The sequence below is a fragment of the Salvelinus fontinalis genome, chromosome 6 (assembly GCF_029448725.1).
Source record: "Salvelinus fontinalis isolate EN_2023a chromosome 6, ASM2944872v1, whole genome shotgun sequence".
NCBI classification, from domain to species: Eukaryota; Metazoa; Chordata; class Actinopteri; order Salmoniformes; family Salmonidae; genus Salvelinus; species Salvelinus fontinalis.
The window spans coordinates 48,329,728-48,352,497 of NC_074670.1; the positions used below are offsets into that span (position 1 = coordinate 48,329,728).

Consider the following 22,770-nt stretch of genomic DNA (forward strand, 5'->3'; position numbering starts at 1 on the left):
TAGGTCATTCTTACCTGCAGAGTAGAGGCTGCTGAGTCACTGGTCTCTGTCAGGCCAGTGCTCCTTGGTAGACTGGACACGATGTATCTGGAGCCCGCCTTTGGCACAGGCTGTCTGACTACCAGCTTTCCTTTCCTCGTCTCCGCTAGAAACAGACTGTACCAGTAGGCATCGTTGGAGACCAGGGTGGAATCTGCGATGGTCGAGTTTCTCTCGCTGATCACACTGTTCCTACTGGGAGGAGCCGCTTTACTGGGCATTGGTTTCTGACACTTCAGCACACAGGTGACCAATATGGTGATCAATAACAGAAAGGACACCGAGCCCAGGCCGATCACCAAATACAGGTTTAAATCTGAAAATATGTCATATTCTAGAGGCACTTCCGTCATGTCAGAGTAGGCTTTAACGGCAGTCTCCACTGTTGAGAGCTTTATGGTAACTGTAGCAGAGAGAGCAGGATTCCCGTTGTCCTTGGCGATGACAACCAGCCGTTGATGACGCGGATCTCTGTAACTGAACATTCTCATAGTACGTATCTCTCCGTTGTATTGGTCCAGACTGAATAAGGTGGCGTCAGTAACCTGTAGAAACTGGTATGTAATCCGAGAGTTCTGGACCGAGTCCGTGTCTATGGCTATCACCTTGGAGACCAGGGATCCTTTATCGGTGGATCTGGGGATCTTCTCCTCCACCACGGAGCCGTGCGCGCGCCACGGAGATACTATGACCGGGGGATTGTCGTTCTGGTCCACAATAATGATGTGGACAGTCACGTTACTGCTGAGCGGAGGAACACCAGAGTCTCTGGCCTCGATGTGGAAAAGGAACTCCTTCTCTATCTCATAGTCAAACGTCTTTAGTGCGTAAAGATTACCGTTCTCCGGATTGATAGAGAACAGCATTGACATGGAGGTGTTCACTATCTCCTTCTCTATGATGAAATAAACTAGATACTGGTTTTCATGGAGGTCTGGATCAAACGCAGTGAGGGAACTTAGCAAGGCCCCAGGTGCGTTATTCTCCATAACCGGAATAGTGTAGAACGACTGAGGGAACTGTGGAACGTTGTCGTTAACGTCTAGTAGTTCTAAAGTCATAGTTTCGTTGTCAGACAGCGGAGGGGAACCCCTGTCTGTTACGGTAAAAGTTATGTCATATTCTGGGACCTTCTCACGATCCAGAGGTTGTGAAACTACCAACTCAAAATAGTTATCAGAAGACTCTCTCAGCGCAAAAGGTAATTGATTCGCAATGTGAATATTGACTATTCCATTTTCACCTGAATCTTTATCGCTGACACTCACAACTGCTATCACAGTGTCTATGGCTACATTTTCCTTTATAGGACTAAGAAACGATTTTATGGACATTTCTGGGTGATTGTCATTCATATCTGTAACTAAAATTGTTAATTTACACTGACTTGACAAGGAATTCGCTCCCTTATCTGTTGCTATGACTTCCATGTCATAAATCCTGAAATCTTCATAATTTATCATTTCTTTTACCGTTATTTCTCCATTGTTAGCGTTTAAACTGAAAGTGCCTTGCGTTTTCTCCGATGTATACAAACTATATGAATATGTTATTTCCGAATTGGTGCCCTCGTCAAAGTCCGTGGCATTCAACTTCACCACAAGACTTCCAATTGGAGAGTTTTCCATTATATCGATTTTGTAAGTGTCTTTATTAAACTTAGGGGCGTTGTCATTTGTATCCAGAACCCGAACAATGATGTTGGCTGTACCGGAGCGCGCGGGGACTCCGCCATCTACAGCGGTGAGTATTAGATTATGAACCGCCTGCTGCTCTCGGTCTAAAGCCTTTTTCAGAATCAAATCAGCAAACTTTGCTCCATCTCTTCCGGTCTGTATTTCGATATTGAAATGTTCACTCTCACTTAGGTGGTAGGTTTTAACAGTGTTGCTACCAACGTCCGGGTCCACTGCATTGTTCAGAGAGAATCGCTCACCCACCGGAGTAGACTCTGATATATCCAAATCCATTGTGTCCCGTCGAAAATTTGGCGCGTTGTCGTTAATATCCATGATTTCTAATTCTATATTGAACATCCTTATTGGATTTTCAATTGTTGCATCCATTTTAAGAAAACATGACGTCGCTGTCTTAGTTGGACAAAGAGATTCCCTGTCCAACCGTTCGACGATATACAGCTCGCCAGTCTCTTTGTTAACGTCCAGATATTTTTTGTTGGCGATAACATCCAAGCGCATCTTGCGTTTGCTGAGACTGTTCGTGTTCAGCCCCAAATCAGAGGCCAGATTAGCAATAACGGAGCCTTCCTCCATTTCCTCGGGAACAGAGTAGTGAGTGACCGCATACACCGTGTTCAGGGCGGCAGAGAAAAGAAGAAAGACCGAGACGTACCTTTTACAAGGCTGAACGATGCGATGTCCAGCCATCGTTTGACTGTTTTGCGCAATGCAACCAAATGGAACCTTTTTGAATATGAGAAGACGAGACGACGACAATTTCCGGCGTTGTAATGCAATCCAATTTTAAATGATAATTTGTCAAAGAGGAATTCAGGACCAGGGAGCTGTTCACATGAAATTGCCTTACTGTCTTCCTAGCGACGAACTGTCATGGCGACTGTTACATCACAGAATAGTGGGTTTTATTGGTGAGCAGCGACGCTTTGCGCATTTTACCAGACCACCTTAGAATTGGAAATATGTTCATCTTTCTGGTGAGACTAACTGTTGGATTGAGGAAATACATATGTCCAAATATATTTTTTTAAATACAACTTTTATTATTTACCTGTATTTATTTGTGCCCTGGTTTTACGCACGGGACTATAGCAACTGTATATATAGCATAGCATTGAATTATGTTATAATATATTAAGAGTATACTCTTACTTGCAATGTAGAGGCCGCTGAGTCGCTGGTCTCTGTCAGGCCAGTGCTCCTTGGTAGACTGGACACGATGTATCTGGAACCCGCCTTCGGCACAGGCTGTCTGACTACCAGCTTTCCTTTCCTCGTCTCCGCTAGAAACAGACTGTACCAGTAGGCATCGTTGGAGACCAGGGTGGAATCTGCGATGGTCGAGTTCCTCTCGCTGATCACGCTGTTCCTACTGGGAGGGGCCGCTTTACTGGGCATTGGTTTCTGACACTTCAGCACACAGGTGACCAATATGGTGATCAATAACAGAAAGGACACCGAGCCCAGGCCGATCACCAAATACAGGTTTAAATCTGAAAATATGTCATATTCTAGAGGCACTTCCGTCATGTCAGAGTAGGCTTTAACGGCAGTCTCCACTGTTGAGAGCTTGATCGTAACTGTAGCAGAGAGAGCAGGTTCCCCGTTGTCCTTGGCGATGACAACCAGCCGTTGATGACGCGGATCTCTGTAACTGAACATTCTCATAGTACGTATCTCTCCGTTGTATTGGTCCAGACTGAATAGGGTGGCGTCAGTAACCTGTAGAAACTGGTATGTAATCCGAGAGTTCTGGACCGAGTCCGTGTCTATGGCTATGACCTTGGAGACCAGGGATCCTTTATCGGTGGATCTGGGGATCTTCTCCTCCACCACGGAGCCGTGCGCGCGCCATGGAGACACTATGACCGGTGTGTTGTCGTTCTGGTCCACAATAATGACGTGGACAGTCACGTTACTGCTGAGCGGAGGAACACCCGAGTCTCTGGCCTCGATGTGGAAAAGGAACTCCTTCTCTATCTCATAGTCAAACGTCTTTAGTGCGTAAAGATTACCGTTCTCCGGATTGATGGAGAACAGCATTGACATGGAGGTGTTCACTATCTCCTTCTCTATGATGAAATAAACTAGATACTGGTTTTCATGGAGGTCTGGATCAAACGCAGTGAGGGAACTTAGCAAGGCCCCAGGTGCGTTATTCTCCATAACGGGAATAGTGTAGAACGACTGAGGGAACTGTGGAACGTTGTCGTTAACGTCTAGTAGTTCTAAAGTCGTAGTTTCGTTGTCAGACAGCGGAGGGGAACCCCTGTCTGTTACGGTAAAGGTGATTTCATATTCTGGGACCTTCTCACGATCCAGAGGTTGTGAAACTACCAACTCATAATAGTTATCAGAAGACTCTCTTAGTGCAAATGGCAATTGATCAGCAATGTGAATATCGACTTTTCCATTGTCACCTGAATCTTTATCGCTGACACTAACCACTGCTATCACCGTGTCTACTGCTATATCCTCCTTGACTGGACTTTGAAAGGATTTGATGGAGATTTCTGGATGATTATCATTCATATCTGTGACCAGAAGAGTTAACTTACACTGTCCTGATAAAGAATTGGCTCCCTTATCTGTTGCTATGACTTCCATATCATAAATTCTAAAATCTTCATAATTAATCATTTCTTTTACTCTGATTTCTCCGTTAGCTGGGTTCAAACTGAAGGTTCCTTTCGCCTTTTCTGATGTATACAAACTAAATGAATAGACAATGTCCGAATTAGTGCCATCATCTATATCCGTTGCGTTCAATTTAACCACAAGACTTCCAAATGGATAGTTCTCCATTATGTTTATATTGTAATTATCCTTTTCAAATTGAGGGGCGTTGTCATTCGTGTCCAGCACGCGAACAATGATGCTCGCTGTACCGGAGCGCGCGGGGACCCCGCCATCTACAGCGGTGAGTATTAGATGATGAACCGCCTGCTCCTCTCGGTCTAAAGTCTTTTTCAAAATTAGATCAGCAAACTTTGACCCGTCTCTCCCGGTCTGAACTTCAATATTAAAATGCTCACTTTCACTGAGATAGTATGTTTTAACTGAGTTTGTACCGACATCAGAATCCACTGCGTTGTTTAACGAGAATCTTTCCCCGGTTGGCGTGGATTCAGATATGTCCAGATGTATGGAATCCCGTCGAAAGTGTGGCGCATTGTCATTGATATCCATTATTTCCAATTCGATGTTGAATATTCGTATTGGGTTTTCGATTGTCGCATCCAATTTCAGAAAACAAGTCGTGGCTGTTTTAGAAGCGCAGAGATATTCTCGATCTATCTTCTCAACAACGTACAGTTCGCCTGTTTCTTTGTTCACATCCAAGTATTTCTTTTTGGCAATGATGTCTAACCGCATCTTCCGTCTACTCAGTGTTTTCACGTCCAGTCCCAAATCAGCGGCTAGATTAGCAACAACAGAGCCTTCCTCCATTTCTTCGGGAATAGAATAATGGGTAACGGCAGACAACGTGTTTATGGTGGCAGAGAATAAAATAAAAACCGACACGTACCTTTTCCAGGGCTGAAGGACACAATTCGCCTCCATCGTTTGACTGTTTTGATCCGTGAGTGATGCACTATAGAAAACGATACCTTTTGATGGTGGTATGAGAAGCCAAACGAGTCGACCGTTGTACCGAGATGTATTTTAGATCATCCTTTTCACAGCGAAGGATTCAGGACCAAGGAGATGTCCACAAATTGCATTGCTTTCTTCACTGTAACGAACTGTCATGGCGACTGTTACATCACAGAAGAGTTCGTTTTACTGGTGAGCAGCGACGCTTCGCGCATTTTACCAGCATTCACACCATAGAATTAAAACCGGGGAGGAAAGTTGAATTGATTGAAATAGGTATAATAGAAACAATAGTTCTAAATGTTTTTGTTGTTTTTCGTTGTCAACACTTGTTTGTTCTCAAACCCATAAATGTATGCCTATATGCATGGACGTTTCACCCTACATTGACTACTTTTACGCACAGACATCCAGCACTTGTTCATCAAAGGGATTAAGGGTCATTTGGTCAAATCAGATGGTGGGTTTTGTCTTACCTGCAGAGTAGAAGCTGCTGAATCGCTGGTCTCTGTCAGGCCAGTGCTCCTTGGTAGACTAGACACGATGTATCTGGAACCCGCCTTTGGCACAGGCTGTCTGACTACCAGCTTTCCTTTCCTCGTCTCCGCTAGGAACAGACTGTACCAGTAGGCATCGTTGGAGACCAGGGTGGAATCCGCAATGGTCGAGTTTCTCTCGCTGATCACGCTGTTCCTACTGGGAGGAGCCGCTTTACTGGGCATTGGTTTCTGACACTTCAGCACACAGGTGACCAATATGGTGATCAATAACAGAAAGGACACGGAGCCCAGGCCGATCACCAAATAGAGGTTTAAATCTGAAAATATGTCATATTCTAGAGGCACTTCCGTCATGTCAGAGTAGGCTTTAACGGCAGTCTCCACTGTTGAGAGCTTTATGGTAACTGTAGCAGAGAGAGCAGGATCCCCGTTGTCCTTGGCGATGACAACCAGCCGTTGATGACGCGGATCTCTGTAACTGAACATTCTCATAGTACGTATCTCTCCGTTGTATTGGTCCAGACTGAATAGGGTGGCGTCAGTAACCTGTAGAAACTGGTATGTAATCCGAGAGTTCTGGACCGAGTCCGTGTCTATGGCTATCACCTTGGAGACCAGGGATCCTTTATCGGTGGATCTGGGGATCTTCTCCTCCACCACGGAGCCGTGCGCGCGCCATGGAGATACTATGACCGGGGGATTGTCGTTCTGGTCCACAATAATGATGTGGACAGTCACGTTACTGCTGAGCGGAGGAACACCAGAGTCTCTGGCCTCAATGTGGAAAAGGAACTCCTTCTCTATCTCATAGTCAAACGTCTTTAGTGCGTAAAGATTACCGTTCTCCGGATTGATGGAGAACAGCATTGACATGGAGGTGTTCACTATCTCCTTCTCTATGATGAAATAAACTAGATACTGGTTTTCATGGAGGTCTGGATCAAACGCAGTGAGGGAACTTAGCAGGGCCCCAGGTGCGTTATTCTCCATAACGGGAATAGTGTAGAACGACTGAGGGAACTGTGGAACGTTGTCGTTAACGTCTAGTAGTTCTAAAGTCATCGTTTCGTTGTCAGATAGTGGAGGGGAACCCCTGTCTGTTACCGTAAAAGTGATTTCATATTCTGGAACCTTCTCACGATCCAGAGGTTGTGAAACTACTAATTCGTAATAGTTATCAGAAGACTCTCTCAGTGCAAAAGGTAATGTATCGGCAATACGAATATCAACTATCCCATTGTCACCTGAATCTTTATCGCTGACACTGACCACTGCTATCACCGTGTCTACTGCTATAACTTCCTTGACTGGACTTTGAAATGATTTGATGGAGATTTCAGGATGATTATCATTCATATCCGTGACTAAAATAGTTAATTTACTCTGCCCTGTCAAGGAATTGGGTCCCTTATCCGTTGCTATGACTTCCATGTCGTAGATCCTGAAATCCTCGTAATTGATCATTTCCTTTACCGTGATCTCGCCGTTATTAGGGTTTAAATGGAACGTTTGTTGTGTTTTCTCTGATGTATACAGGCTATATGAATATAATATTTCCGAATTGGTACCCTCATCTAAGTCTGTTGCATTCAATTTAACAACAAGACTTCCAATTGGAGAGTTTTCCATTATATCGATTTTGTAATTGTCTTTGTCAAACTTAGGGGCGTTGTCGTTCGTATCAAGCACACGAACAGTAATGCTGGCTGTACCGGAGCGCGCGGGGACTCCACCATCTACAGCGGTGAGTATTAGATTATGGACTGCCTGCTGCTCTCGGTCTAAAGCCTTTTTCAGAATCAAATCAGCAAACTTTGACCCATCTCTTCCGGTCTGAATTTCTATATTGAAATGGTCACTGTCACTTAGATGGTAGGTTTTTACTGAATTAGCCCCAACATCAAGGTCAACTGCATTATTGACAGAGAACCTTTCACCAGCCTGCGTTGCTTCAGAAAGATCTAAGTTAATTGTGTCCCTTCGAAAATTTGGTGCGTTATCATTGATGTCCATTATCTCTAATTCGATATAAAATATCCGCTGTGGGTTTTCGACAATAGCCTCCATTTTTAGAAAACAAGACGTCGATGTCTTAGCAGTGCAAATTAATTCTCTGTCAATCCTCTCTGCGATATACAGCTGCCCCGTTTCTTTGTTCACATCCAGATATTTCTTATTCGCTATGACATCTAATCGAATCCTCCTTTTACTCAGCGTTTTTACATCCAGACCCAAATCAGCAGCTAAATTGGCAACAACGGAACCTTCTTCCATTTCCTCGGGAATAGAATAGTGAGTGACGGCAGACGCAGTGTTCAGGACCGCACTAAAAAGAAGAAAGACCGAGACGTACCTTCCCCAGTGTTGTGCGCTGATATGCGCCTCCATTGTTATATTTGCAGACTTTGGTTACTACGCAGTCAGGTAAAACAACGTGAGCCAGCCGAAGACAATGTGTAAAATAATACTTCAGAACTCCGTTGGCGTTTTAGAAGGAGCAGGGAATAACAATGTCCTTTTTGAAGGTATTTTGCACCGGGAGCTGTCCACTGCGTTTGTAGGCTACACCGCCTTCATTATGACGTACTGTTATGGCGACCATTGCATCATAAGCGAGTCTGTTTTGCTAGCTGGTCAACAGCGACGCTTTGTGCATGTAACAAGCTTGAAGACATTTCTCTTTGCATTTAGGAGGACTATACTTGAAAAATATAACTAAAAGCAGATACAAGCATCCAAACGTTTGTAGCACCATTAGCTGCAAGATTTTAATCGACGTAAATAATGAAAAACGAATAGGGTAGCCCATATGTTATATATTTGGCTTTACCCAGCTTTAAACCAGTTCCAGTGGATTACGCGCTGTCCAGTCATTATTAGAACGGTGAAGTGGTTTCACCCAATATATTTCTATTTTAAAAGTTGTTGTAGACCTATCTGTTGTTGATTGATTATCATGTTTTGACATTGAGTGTCTTCCATTGCATATTAAATTACGTACTGATAGATAAACAGTTACGCGTGAGGCGAACGCGTACAGACTCAAACACGGACAGTAGGCTACAGTAAAACAACATTTTGCAGATTTGAAATGAAGAGTTTCTTCTTACCTGCAGAGTAGAGGCTGCCGAGTCGCTGGTCTCTGTCAGGCCAGTGCTCCTTGGTAGACTGGACACGATGTATCTGGAACCCGCCTTTGGCACAGGCTGTCTGACTACCAGCTTTCCTTTCCTCGTCTCCGCTAGAAACAGACTGTACCAGTAGGCATCGTTGGAGACCAGGGTGGAATCTGCAATGGTCGAGTTCCTCTCGCTGATCACGCTGTTCCTACTGGGAGGGGCCGCTTTACTGGGCATTGGTTTCTGACACTTCAGCACACAGGTGACCAATATGGTGATCAATAACAGAAAGGACACCGAGCCCAGGCCGATCACCAAATACAGGTTTAAATCTGAAAAAATGTCATATTCTAGAGGCACTTCCGTCATGTCAGAGTAGGCTTTAACGGCAGTCTCCACTGTTGAGAGCTTTATGGTAACTGTAGCAGAGAGAGCAGGATTCCCGTTGTCCTTGGCGATGACAACCAGCCGTTGATGACGCGGATCTCTGTAACTGAACATCCTCATAGTACGTATCTCTCCGTTGTATTGGTCCAGACTGAATAAGGTGGCGTCAGTAACCTGTAGAAACTGGTATGTGATCCGAGAGTTCTGGACCGAGTCCGTGTCTATGGCTATCACCTTGGAGACCAGGGATCCTTTATCGGTGGATCTGGGGATCTTCTCCTCCACCACGGAGCCGTGCGCGCGCCATGGAGATACTATGACCGGGGGATTGTCGTTCTGGTCCACAATAATGATGTGGACAGTCACGTTACTGCTGAGCGGAGGAACACCAGAGTCTCTGGTCTCAATATGGAAAAGGAACTCCTTCTCTATCTCATAGTCAAACGTCTTTAGTGCGTAAAGATTACCGTTCTCCGGATTGATGGAGAACAGCATTGACATGGAGGTGTTCACTATCTCCTTCTCTATGATGAAATAAACTAGATACTGGTTTTCATGGAGGTCTGGATCAAACGCAGTGAGGGAACTTAGCAGGGCCCCAGGTGCGTTATTCTCCATAACGGGAATAGTGTAGAACGACTGAGGGAACTGTGGAACGTTGTCGTTAACGTCTAGTAGTTCTAAAGTCATAGTTTCGTTGTCAGATAGCGGAGGGGAACCCCTGTCTGTTACCGTAAAAGTGATTTCATATTCTGGAACCTTCTCACGATCCAGAGGTTGTGAAACTACCAACTCATAATAGTTATCAGAAGACGCTCTTAGTGCAAATGGCAATTGATCAGCAATGTGAATATCGACTTTTCCATTGTCACCTGAATCTTTATCGCTGACACTAACCACTGCTATCACCGTGTTTACTGCTATATCCTCCTTGACTGGACTTTGAAAGGATTTGATCGATAATTCGGGATGATTATCATTCATATCTGTCACTAAGATAGTTAGTTTGCAATGTCCAGACAAAAAATGTGTTCCTTTGTCCGCTGCTATAACTTCCATATCATATATCCTAAAATCTTCATAATTTATCATGTCCTTTACTGTTATTTCACCGGTGTTAGGGTTTAAACTGAACGTTTCTTGCGTTTTCTCTGATGTATAAAGACTATATGAATATACTATTTCCGAATTTGAACCCTCGTCCAAATCAGTTGCATTCAGTTTCACTACTAAACGTCCAATTGGAGAATTCTCCATTATATCTATGTTGTAGCTGTCCTTATCAAATTTAGGGGCGTTGTCATTGGTATCCAGGACACGGACAATGATATTCGCTGTGCCTGTGCGTGAAGGGACTCCTCCATCTACAGCGGTGAGTATTAGATTATGAACCGACTGCTCCTCTCTGTCTAAAGCCTTGTTCAGAATCAAATCAGTAAATTTAGACCCATCTCTTCCCGTCTGGATTTCTATATTGAAGTGCTCACTTTCACTCAGATAGTATGTTTTAATTGAATTCGTACCAATATCTGGGTCCACTGCATTGTTCAATGAGAATCTTTCGCCCGCAGGAGTAGACTCCGCTATATCCAAGTGCATTGTGTCTCTTCGAAAATGAGGCGCATTGTCGTTAATGTCCAGTATTTCCAATTCAATGTTGAACATTCTTACTGGATTTTCAATTGTTGCGTCCAATTTGAGAAAGCATGTTGTTTTTGATATGCAAAGATATTCTCTGTCAATTTTTTCAACAATGTACAGCTCTCCTGTTTCTTTGTTCACATCCAAGTATTTCTTATTGGCAATGACATCTAACCGCATTTTTCGTCTACTTAGTTCCTGCACGTCTAGTCCCAGATCAGCAGCTAAATTGGCGACAACAGAGCCTTCCTTTAATTCCTCCGGAATAGAATAGTGAGTAACCGCATACACCGTGTTCAGGGCGGAAGAGAAAAGAAGAACGACCGAGACGTACCTTCCCCAGTGCTGTGCGCTTCTGTGCACCTCCATTGTTATATTTTTATGTCCTGGTTACTGAACAGTCAGGTCAAACACAACATGAACAAGGAGAATACAAATATTTACAAGTGAATAGCTCAACTCCTTTGGCGTTTATGTCGAGCCGAGCAGAATAATGTCCTTTTTGATGGTTTCAGCACCGGGAGCTGTCCATTGCGTTGGTACACTGCCTTAATAACTATGACGAGCTGTCATGGCGATTATTGCATCACAAGCGAGTGTGTTAAACTGGTGAACAGCGACGCTTTGTGCATATAACAAGCTTGTACATCTGTTCTCCCTTCTACTTTGTTGGACTATGTCTGAATATTATATCTACAGTCATTCTAGATAGATGTATGCAAATGTGTGAAGCATAATTACCTAAAAGACCAAGGTAGTCGATATGTGATCCCCGTTTTTTGCCAGACATTTCTATTGTAAAACTTGTTATAGACCAACATGATGTTGATTAGTTGTTTTTTCAAGACCCAACAAGTGTTTTCTCTTGAATATCAACACATGTATAGACATTTACGCACTACGTGAATAGGTGAAGTCATACATGGACAACAGACTACAGTAAAATAGTTTTCTGATCAGAAATTAAGAGTTTATTCTTACCTGCAGAGTAGAGGCCGCTGAGTCGCTGGTCTCTGTCAGGCCCGTGCTCCTTGGTAGACTGGACACGATGTATCTGGAACCCGCCTTTGGCACAGGCTGTCTGACTACCAGCTTTCCTTTCCTCGTCTCCGCTAGAAACAGACTGTACCAGTAGGCATCGTTGGAGACCAGGGTGGAATCTGCGATGGTCGAATTCCTCTCACTGATCACGCTGTTCCTACTAGGAGGGGCCGCTTTACTTGGCATTGGTTTCTGACACTTCAGCACACAGGTGACCAAAATGGTGATCAATAACAGAAAGGACACGGAGCCCAGGCCGATCACCAAATACAGGTTTAAATCTGAAAATATGTCATATTCTAGAGGCACTTCCGTCATGTCAGAGTAGGCTTTAACGGCAGTCTCCACTGTTGAGAGCTTTATGGTAACTGTAGCAGAGAGAGCAGGATCCCCGTTGTCCTTGGCGATGACAACCAGCCGTTGATGACGCGGATCTCTGTAACTGAACATTCTCATAGTACGTATCTCTCCGTTGTATTGGTCCAGACTGAATAAGGTGGCGTCAGTAACCTGTAGAAACTGGTATGTAATCCGAGAGTTCTGGACCGAGTCCGTGTCTATGGCTATCACCTTGGAAACCAGGGATCCTTTATCGGTGGATCTGGGAATTTTCTCCTCCACCACGGAGCCGTGCGCGCGCCACGGAGACACTATGACCGGGGTGTTGTCGTTCTGGTCCACAATAATGATGTGGACAGTCACGTTACTGCTGAGCGGAGGAACACCAGAGTCTCTGGCCTCAATGTGGAAAAGGAACTCCTTCTCTATCTCATAGTCAAACGTCTTTAGTGCGTAAAGATTACCGTTCTCCGGATTGATGGAGAACAGCATTGACATGGAGGTGTTCACTATCTCCTTCTCTATGATGAAATAAACTAGATACTGGTTTTCATGGAGGTCTGGATCAAACGCAGTGAGGGAACTTAGCAGGGCCCCAGGTGCGTTATTTTCCATAACGGGAATAGTGTAGAACGACTGGGGGAACTGTGGAACGTTGTCGTTAACGTCTAGTAGTTCTAAAGTCATCGTTTCGTTGTCAGATAGTGGAGGGGAACCCCTGTCTGTTACCGTAAAAGTGATTTCATATTCTGGAACCTTCTCACGATCCAGAGGTTGTGAAACTACTAATTCGTAATAGTTATCAGAAGACTCTCTCAGTGCAAAAGGTAATGTATCGGCAATACGAATATCAACTATCCCATTGTCACCTGAATCTTTATCGCTGACACTGACCACTGCTATCACCGTGTCTACTGCTATAACTTCCTTGACTGGACTTTGAAATGATTTGATTGATATTTCGGGATGATTATCATTCATATCCGTAACTAAAATGGTTAATTTACACTGACCTGTCAATGAATTGGACCCCTTATCCGTTGCAATTACTTCCATATCATAGATCCTGAAATCCTCGTAATTGATCATTTCCTTTACCGTGATCTCGCCGTTATTAGGGTTTAAATGGAACGTTTGTTGTGTTTTCTCTGATGTATACAGGCTATAAGAATATACTATTTCCGAATTGGTACCCTCATCTAAGTCTGTTGCATTCAATTTAACAACAAGACTTCCAATTGGAGAGTTTTCCATTATATCGATTTTGTAATTGTCTTTGTCAAATTTAGGGGCGTTGTCATTCGTATCTAAAACGCGAACAACTATGCTGGCTGTCCCGGAGCGCGCGGGGACTCCGCCATCTACAGCGGTGAGTATTAGATTATGGACCGCCTGCTGCTCTCGGTTTAAAGCCTTTTTCAGAATCAAATCAGCAAACTTTGACCCATCTCTTCCTGTCTGAATTTCGATGGTAAAGTGCTCATTTTCGCTCAATAGGTATGTTTTCACTGAGTTCGAACCAACGTCAGGATCCACTGCATTGTTAACAGAAAATCGTTCACCACCCTGTGTTGCTTCTGAAATATCCAAGTTAATGGTGTCCCTTCGGAAATGGGGGGCATTATCATTGATGTCCATTATCTCTATTTCGATGTAAAAGATCCGTTGTGGATTTTCAATAATAGCTTCCATTTTAAGAAAACATGATGTCTTAGCAGGGCAAAGGTATTCCCTGTCCATCTTCTCTACAATGTACAGCTCCCCCGTTTCTTTGTTCACGTCAAGATATTTTTTACTCGAGATAATGTCTAAGCGCATCTTGCGTCTACTCAGTGTTTTCACATCCAAACCTAAATCAGCTGCAAGATTAGCCACAACGGAGCCTTCCTCCATTTCTTCAGGAATAGAATAGTGAGTAACCGCATACGCCGTGTTCAGGGCGGCAGAGAAAAGAAGAACGACCGAGACGTACCTTCTCCAGTGCTGTGCGCTGATACGTGCCTCCATTGTTGTCTTTGTGAGCTTTGTTGACAAAGCAGTCAGGTCAAACAAAATGTGATACAACGGAATAAGATCTTTAAAACAGCATAGCACAATTCCTTTGGTGTTTAAGGGCAAACAGGGCAGAATAATCTCCTTTTTGACGGATTCAGCACTGGGAGCTGTCCACCACGTTTGTACACTGCCTTCTTTATGACGAACTGTCATGGCGACTATTGCGTCGCTAAAATAGTGTGTTTAGCTGGTAAACAGCGACACTTTGTGCATAAAACAAGGTTGTACATCTGACTAAAACAACATACTAGGACGCAAAGGTGTGGAGCATTGTTGCCTGCAAGATTTTGATGGACGTTAAGAATAAAGCAAGACCAAGGAAGCCTTTATGTGATTTATTTGATTTTGCCACATGTATTTATCTATTAAAGGTTTTCGTAGACCTATGGTATAGAGATTGAGTATTATTTTATAAGCACTGAAGTGTAGTATCTGGGATCTACATCTGTTTATATTAGTTACTATGCTGTTACTAAGCGGTGATGTATTACGACAGTGTTACGTTACTACACCTAATAGGAAATGCACATGCGCACTATTGTGCCCGGGACTGTAGAGCACGAGAAGTTTTGACTAAACGAAAACTAACTGTATTCTCGTCTCCTGCCTGGTCATTTCTCCACAACACAAATATTACATGAAGTATCTTCCATTTAATAATAAAATACATGTATAGAAGTTTAAGCACAAGGTGCATTTGTAAAGAGTCGTACACGGACAAAAGACTACATTAAAACAACTGTTTAAATATCTGAAATGAAGAGTTTAGTATTACCTGCAAAGTAGAGGCCGCTGAGTCGCTGGTCTCTGTCAGGCCAGTGCTCCTTGGTAGACTGGACACGATGTATCTGGAACCCGCCTTTGGCACAGGCTGTCTGACTACCAGCTTTCCTTTCCTCGTCTCCGCTAGAAACAGACTGTACCAGTAGGCATCGTTGGAGACCAGGGTGGAATCTGCGATGGTCGAATTCCTCTCACTGATCACGCTGTTCCTACTGGGAGGAGCCGCTTTACTGGGCATTGGTTTCTGACACTTCAGCACACAGGTGACCAATATGGTGATCAATAACAGAAAGGACACCGAGCCCAGTCCGATCACCAAATACAGGTTTAAATCTGAAAATATGTCATATTCTAGAGGCACTTCCGTCATGTCAGAGTAGGCTTTAACGGCAGTCTCCACTGTTGAGAGCTTTATGGTAACTGTAGCAGAGAGAGCAGGATCCCCGTTGTCCTTGGCGATGACAACCAGCCGTTGATGACGCGGATCTCTGTAACTGAACATTCTCATAGTACGTATCTCTCCGTTGTATTGGTCCAGACTGAATAGGGTGGCGTCAGTAACCTGTAGAAACTGGTATGTAATCCGAGAGTTCTGGACCGAGTCCGTGTCTATGGCTATCACCTTGGAGACCAGGGATCCTTTATCGGTGGATCTGGGGATCTTCTCCTCCACCACAGAGCCGTGCGCGCGCCACGGAGACACTATGACCGGGGGATTGTCGTTCTGGTCCACAATAATGATGTGGACAGTCACGTTACTGCTGAGCGGAGGAACACCAGAGTCTCTGGCCTCGATGTGGAAAAGGAACTTCTTCTCTATCTCATAGTCAAACGTCTTTAGTGCGTAAAGATTACCGTTCTCCGGATTGATGGAGAACAGCATTGACATGGAGGTGTTCACTATCTCCTTCTCTATGATGAAATAAACTAGATACTGGTTTTCATGGAGGTCTGGATCAAACGCAGTGAGGGAACTTAGCAAGGCCCCAGGTGCGTTATTCTCCATAACGGGAATAGTGTAGAACGACTGAGGGAAGAGTGGCCCGTTATCATTGACATCCAATAGATGTAAAGTTATCGTTTCATTATCAGACAAGGGGGGCGATCCTCCATCGGTCACAACGAGTGTGATGTCATATTCTGGCACTTGCTCACGGTCTAATGGCTCTGAGACTTTGAGCTCATAAAGGACGTCAGAGGACTTGTTCAAAACAAATGGCAGGTTTTGGTTTATAGATAGGCTCACTTTGCCATTGTCACCTGTGTCCCTATCGCTTATACCTACGATAGCTATGACTGTCCCCACGGGAATATTCTCATTAACTGTGCTCTTATAAGACTTAACGGTGATATCGGGATAGTTGTCGTTCACATCTGTTACGCGCACCACAACTTTACACTGCCCCAATAGGGGATGCTGTCCTTTGTCCTTAGCCTCAACATGCATCTCGTAAAACTTCATGTCTTCATAATCAATCGTGCCCTTCACTGTTATCTCTCCTGTGTTTGGATTTAGTGCAAAGACGTCTTGTGTTTTCTCTGATGTGTAAAGTGTGAATGAATACTTGATTTCTGCATTTGGGCCCTCATCTAAATCTGTGGCGTTAAGCTTCATTACTAGCGTTCCAATCGGGGAGTTCTCTGTCATATTAACGGAATAAACCGGGTGGTCGAATCGAGGGGCGTTGTCGTTTGTATCTAGCACCCTAACAATGATATTAGCTGTACCGGAGCGCGCGGGGACCCCGCCATCTACAGCGGTCAATATTAGATGATGAACGGCGTGCTGCTCTCGGTCTAAAGCCTTTGTCAAAACCATGTCAACGTATTTAGTACCATCACTCCCAGTCTGAATTTCGATTGTGAAATGTTCGCTTTCACTGAGTTTGTACATTTTTACAGTGTTTATACCACCATCTGGGTCCACGGCATTTGGTAAGGAGAATCTCTCACCCGGGGTAGCCGATTCTGAAACATCAAGCTCTACCCTGTCTCTACGGAAATGAGGAGCATTATCATTGATATCTTTGATTTCCAACTCGATATTGAAAATGCGCAAGGGACTTTCAATGATAACGTCGAGTTTAACGAAACACGTTGTTGCGGTTTTCGATGGGCAGAGGTATTCTCTGTCCATCTTTTCAACAATGTAGAGCTCCCCTGTCTTTTTGTTGACATCCAGATATTTATTGCTTTCTTGGAACATTTCAAGTTTTACCTCGCGGTGAGCCAGAACTCCAACCTCCAGACCCAAATCTGCGGCTAAATTGGCCACGACGGACCCCCTCTCCATCTCCTCGGGTATGGAGTACCGAGTCACGGACAAAGTGCTGCTCCATAACGTACAAAAAACAAAGACAGCCGAGAAACACCTTTTTTCCCGACGCATCCTGAACGTTGAATTCCAGCCAGAAATAGACTCCTCATACACTCGGCTGCTATTACACTCGGCTGCTATGAGTGTACAAAAATCCTGTGTAGCAACCAGTTGTTCAGAGCATTATCGTTGTTATGAAATAAAGAGGCAGATTTGTTTCGGCTGAAGCAGGTCTGTTCTGCAGCGGGGCTGGACGAGAATGACACGGCTCCCTCTGAACAGAGCTGAGCCATTTACTGGTGAACAGCGACACCGCGTGGTTAACGCAGGGGGAGAGGCAGGCTGGGAGAGAGGCCACACTGGTTGACGTGATTCTGCTAAGTATGCTGATTGCTAAGTATGCTATTGATATTCACATTACTAAGTATGAAGGGCATGTACACAAATGGGCTAGCAGTGAATCAAATGTAGCGCCAAATCCAACTTTTCGAATTCTCTGACCTCTCCTCAATGATTATGACATCACCCGCGAAAAATATGAATAAAATACAGTTTTGCTGTCTTGTAACCGAACTTGACACAACAATAGACCGTTGGCAGGGATTTCAGGACCTCGCCAGTGGACAGCGCCTGCATATCACTCTAACCAAGCGTCTTTATTAATTTCAATCTAAACGTTTAGAAGGCCAAATATAGCAGGCCTGAATGGTTGAAAAACACTAAAATTACTAATAGTTTATTTGAACATAGAATGAAGGAATAGTCTTGACTGTAATGTCGTGTATGCAGCTGTCTCTTACATTCCTAACTGCCTCTGTATACCCTATGAAAGTCCCGCCTAATTCCTGGTGTAAATCCCATACTGTTTTTGAATAGGCTTCTAGTTTATATAATCCATTTTATGAAGACGTGGTCATCTAAGATATATGTAAAATTAAATTAGTATTCATGGATTAATTTACTTCTACCCGATGCCTTTGATGAAGGTTTTCGATTGCAAAACATTTTCGTAATAGAAAACCTTCATAAAAAGGCATTGGTTAAAGGTAAATTAATCCGAGAATAGGAATATCATTTGACATACTGTTTATCTTAAATGACCTACTGGCATAATGCAGTTTCTCTGGACCCCTGCAAGGTTGGTGTTCGTCCCCCCGTCTCCCGCCCCCCACCTTAATAAAAAAATCGAATGTGACAGCCAGACAGCCACTCACAAAGTAGAGACCATAACGATCGCTGTCCATGGTGCTGAAAGGCTGCTGCATGTCTATACGGCTCCATGCCTATCGACTCGATAATAGGCTTTCTTTGATGCCAGGTTGTGTATATCTTTGCTTTTGCTAACGTATACATTTTTATTGGTAGGTCTATTTGGTCGTCATTATTTCATGTTAAGCCTAACATTTCACGAAGCTATACAAGGTGTTGCAATGCTGCCATTTAGACTGCTGGCTAGTGGAAATCATGTAATTACTTGTTCAGTAATTAAAGTTGGAGATTCAAACATTGCAGATTGTACGCGCTCTCTCCCAGCTTGGATACAAAGTTGTTGTGCGTAAAACCAGTCTATTAATACAAAATAACACAGTCAGTCCACCCTCCAAACACTAATTTAGTAGGGATTTTTTCGTTATGCAGTGTACTATTTATATACACTGCTCAAAAAAATAAAGGGAAAACTTAAACAACACAATGTAACTCCAAGTCAATCACACTTCTGTGAAATCAAACTGTCCACTTAGGAAGCAACACTGATTGACAATAAATTTCACATGCTGTTGTGCAAATGGAATAGACAAAAGGTGGAAATTATAGGCAATTAGTAAGACACCCCCAAAAAAGGAATGGTTCTGCAGGTGGTGAAAACACACCACTTCTCAGTTCCTATGCTTCCTGGCTGATGTTTTGGTCACTTTTGAATGCTGGCGGTGCTTTCACTCTAGTGGTAGCATGAGACGGAGTCTACAACCCACACAAGTGGCTCAGGTAGTGCAGTTCATCCAGGATGGCACATCAATGTGAGCTGTGGCATAAAGGTTTGTTGTGTCTGTCAGCGTAGTGTCCAGAGCTTGGAGGCGCTACCAGGAGACAGGCCAGTACATCAGGAGACGTGGAGGAGGCCGTAGGAGGGCAACAACCCAGCAGCAGGACCGCTACCTCCGCCTTTGTGCAAGAAGGTGCACTGCCAGAGCCCTGCAAAATGAACTCCAGCAGGCCACAAATGTGCATGTGTCAGCATATGGTCTCACAAGGGGTCTGAGGATCTCATCTTGGTACCTAATGGCAGTCAGGCTACCTCTGGCGAGCACATGGAGGGCTGTGCGGCCCCCCAAAGAAATGCCACCCCACACCATGACTGACCCACCGCCAAACCGGTCATGCTGGAGGATGTTGCAGGCAGCAGAACGTTCTCCACGGCGTCTCCAGACTCTGTCACGTCTGTTACATGTGCTCAGTGTGAACCTGCTTTCATCTGTGAAGAGAACAGGGCGCTAGTGGCGAATTTGCCAATCTTGGTGTTCTCTGGCTAATGCCAAACGTCCTGCACGGTGTTGGGCTGTCAGCACAACCCCCACCTGTGGACGTCGGGCCCTCATACCACCCTCATGGAGTCTGTTTCTGACCGTTTGAGCAGACACATGCACATTTGTGGCCTGCTGGAGGTCATTTTGCAGGGCTCTGGCAGTGCTCCACCTGCTCCTCCTTGCACAAAGGCGGAGGTAGCGGTCCTGCTGCTGGGTTGTTGCCCTCCTACCGCCTCCTCCACGTCTCCTGATGTACTGGCCTGTCTCCTGGTAGCGCCTCCATGCTCTGGACACTACGCTGACAGACACAGCATACCTTCTTGCCACAGCTCGCATTGATGTGCCATCCTGGATGAGCTGCACTACCTGAGCCACTTGTGTGGGTTGTAGACTCCGTCTCATGCTACCACTAGAATGAAAGCACCGCCAGCATTCAAAAGTGACCAAAACATCAGCCAGGAAGCATAGGAACTGAGAAGTGGTGTGTGGTCACCACCTGCAGAACCATTCCTTTTTTAGGGGTGTCTTACTAATTGCCTATAATTTCCACCTTTTGTCTATTCCATTTGCACAACAGCATGTGAAATTTATTGTCAATCAGTGTTGCTTCCTAAGTGGACAGTTTGATTTCACAGAAGTGTGATTGACTTGGAGTTACATTGTGTTGTTTAAGTGTTCCCTTTATTTTTTTGAGCAGTGTATATATATATTTTTTTTACCGTATTTAGTTGCTATTTAGTTGCTATTTATAAACTGTTAATTCACATTACATATCAAACAGCCTAACAATGAGGGGAAAAGTAGTCGGCTTGAGACTAAATTCAGAGTACTCCGCGGGTTCTGTCTGACTAATAGCCTACACAAATGAGATGCAATATTCAAGGTACATTTCATTAAATCAAATTAAATCCAATACAGACATTTTCCCGTGACGCAAAAGGCATCCATCATATGGGGAGGATTTCTGTATTTTCAAAGTGACATATCTTGAAAACTTGATCGCTGACAAGCAAAACGTTTTTAGGGATTACGTCAACAATGGACTAATGAGAACAAAAACCAACGGGTCGTTTTGGGGTGGAATTTTGCATGAAGGAGAACGAGAGGCTCAATTAAAGATGTTGTAGAACTGCTGCATTTGATTCACCGTTCCGTTCTGCCCCGTTCCCCTGATGTTGTTATGATATTCAAGCTGTTTTTACCATCCCAGTAAATGTTGCTTCATAAAGAACTAGCTAAGGAAGCATTAGACTCTTTGGTCAGATGTGCACTTTTGAACACCTGAGAAAGCTCGACTCATTGCACTGGAGCCGTCGTCGACTTGACCACGGCACATGTTCACCGATATCCCCCTATACTTATACTTTTACATTTAAAAAAAAAACTTGCACCAGGAAGTAGGCGGGACTTTGGTGTATTCTGTGTTCTTTTTTTCCATTACAGGTCACATGCTGATGAACCAGAGCTCACGCACGACCTCTACAGATGACCAGGAAGCCACTGATGAACCAGAGCCAACGTATGACCTCTACAGATGACCAGGAAGCCACTGATGAACCAGAGCCAACGTATGACCTCTACAGATGACCAGGAAGCCACTGATGAACCAGAGCCAACGTATGACCTCTACAGATGACCAGGAAGCCACTGATGAACCAGAGCCAACGTATGACCTCTACAGATGACCAGGAAGCCACTTAATCCCCAAACTGATATCTCTTCTCTCAAACCAATACCAACACGTGTGTGCTAATATCAACTAAACTAGCTGTCATTTCTAAAACACAACTAAGTCTTATGTGCTTTCTTGTCTGCTTCTTCCATGCATGCTTTCTGAGTGTTAGTGCCCTTTTTTACGTGATCTATTCCATCATGTTGAAAGTGTAGCACGGTGAAATAGTTTTGATGTGAGTACTTTACTTTACTTGTTTTCAAACGCAAAGAAGCTTTTCCATCTCTCTCCCTCTGTTTGTGACTTAATGGTGCCCCCTGGTGGAGATCCAGCAGGCAGACTACATGTACTACAGATCTACAGTAGATCTATACTAGGCCATGCCTGGTCACATCGGTCATGCACAGTGATAGGGTTGGTGTTTCATTCAGTTCTCTAAGGGTCTCCATTATCCCTGTACTATCTCATAATAATACATATCTAGGCCATGGTGTTCTGGACATGATTTTAATTAAGAGTGTTTATTCATTTACATTGACTTTATATAAGTCTTTTGCTTAGCTAACTAATGTGTCCCTCTCTGTGTTTCATTGATCTAGCGAAAGGGAGAAGCCGACTTGGAGGAGAATGTATGGGATTAGAGAGGGAGGTAAGAAAGGTTGGGGAAGAGATGAGTATGGGGATAAACCTGCAGAATACGCCCCATGGATCACAGAGCTGCATGGGGTACACACGTGGTCATCCCGTTCTCTAGTGATGAGACACCGAGGCTCCCTCTGAGGTTAGGATATAGAGCCTTTACTAGGCTTCAATAAGGTCAAAGGTCAGAGGCAGTGGGAGAAGGCTTATATGGGAGCACTGGCGTCTACACTGGATACTGAAGGGAAAGGGCATACCAGCCTCTATAGCAGGCTTCATCAACTAGATTCAGCCGCAGACCGAACATAATGACAAATCTTCCGACGGCAAATTGACCGCAAGAATCCCAAACAGATATAATATTTGACTAAAACATAATCATTTCAAACCTTGCTTTCGTTTGTATACGATCACGTGTT

General features: G+C 44.2%; 1 protein-coding gene and 1 long non-coding RNA gene across 9 annotated transcripts in view; one reads left to right on the forward strand and one right to left on the reverse strand.

Moving 5' to 3' along the window:
- LOC129857971 (protocadherin alpha-C2-like) overlaps nt 1–17,588 on the reverse strand; it is a 32,899-nt gene extending 15,311 nt beyond the window's left edge. For 2 of the 7 annotated variants that reach the window (XM_055926767.1, XM_055926770.1), the window contains exon 1: nt 15–2,863. In XM_055926767.1, coding sequence (XP_055782742.1) covers nt 15–2,426 — 2,412 coding nt within the window. In that variant the 5' untranslated portion in view covers nt 2,427–2,863. The other 5 variants (XM_055926775.1, XM_055926765.1, XM_055926774.1 and 2 more) reach the window with 5 other exon arrangements.
- Nucleotides 1,722–21,828, forward strand: LOC129857972 (uncharacterized). Of its 2 annotated transcripts, none has more exons than XR_008759972.1 (2): nt 1,722–1,782; nt 21,484–21,828. It is a non-coding gene; the product is annotated as an uncharacterized LOC129857972 (long non-coding RNA). The 2 variants fall into 2 exon arrangements; XR_008759971.1 differs by lacking the exon at nt 1,722–1,782 and adding an exon at nt 17,761–17,912.
- The last annotated feature ends 942 nt before the right edge of the window (nt 21,829–22,770 follow it).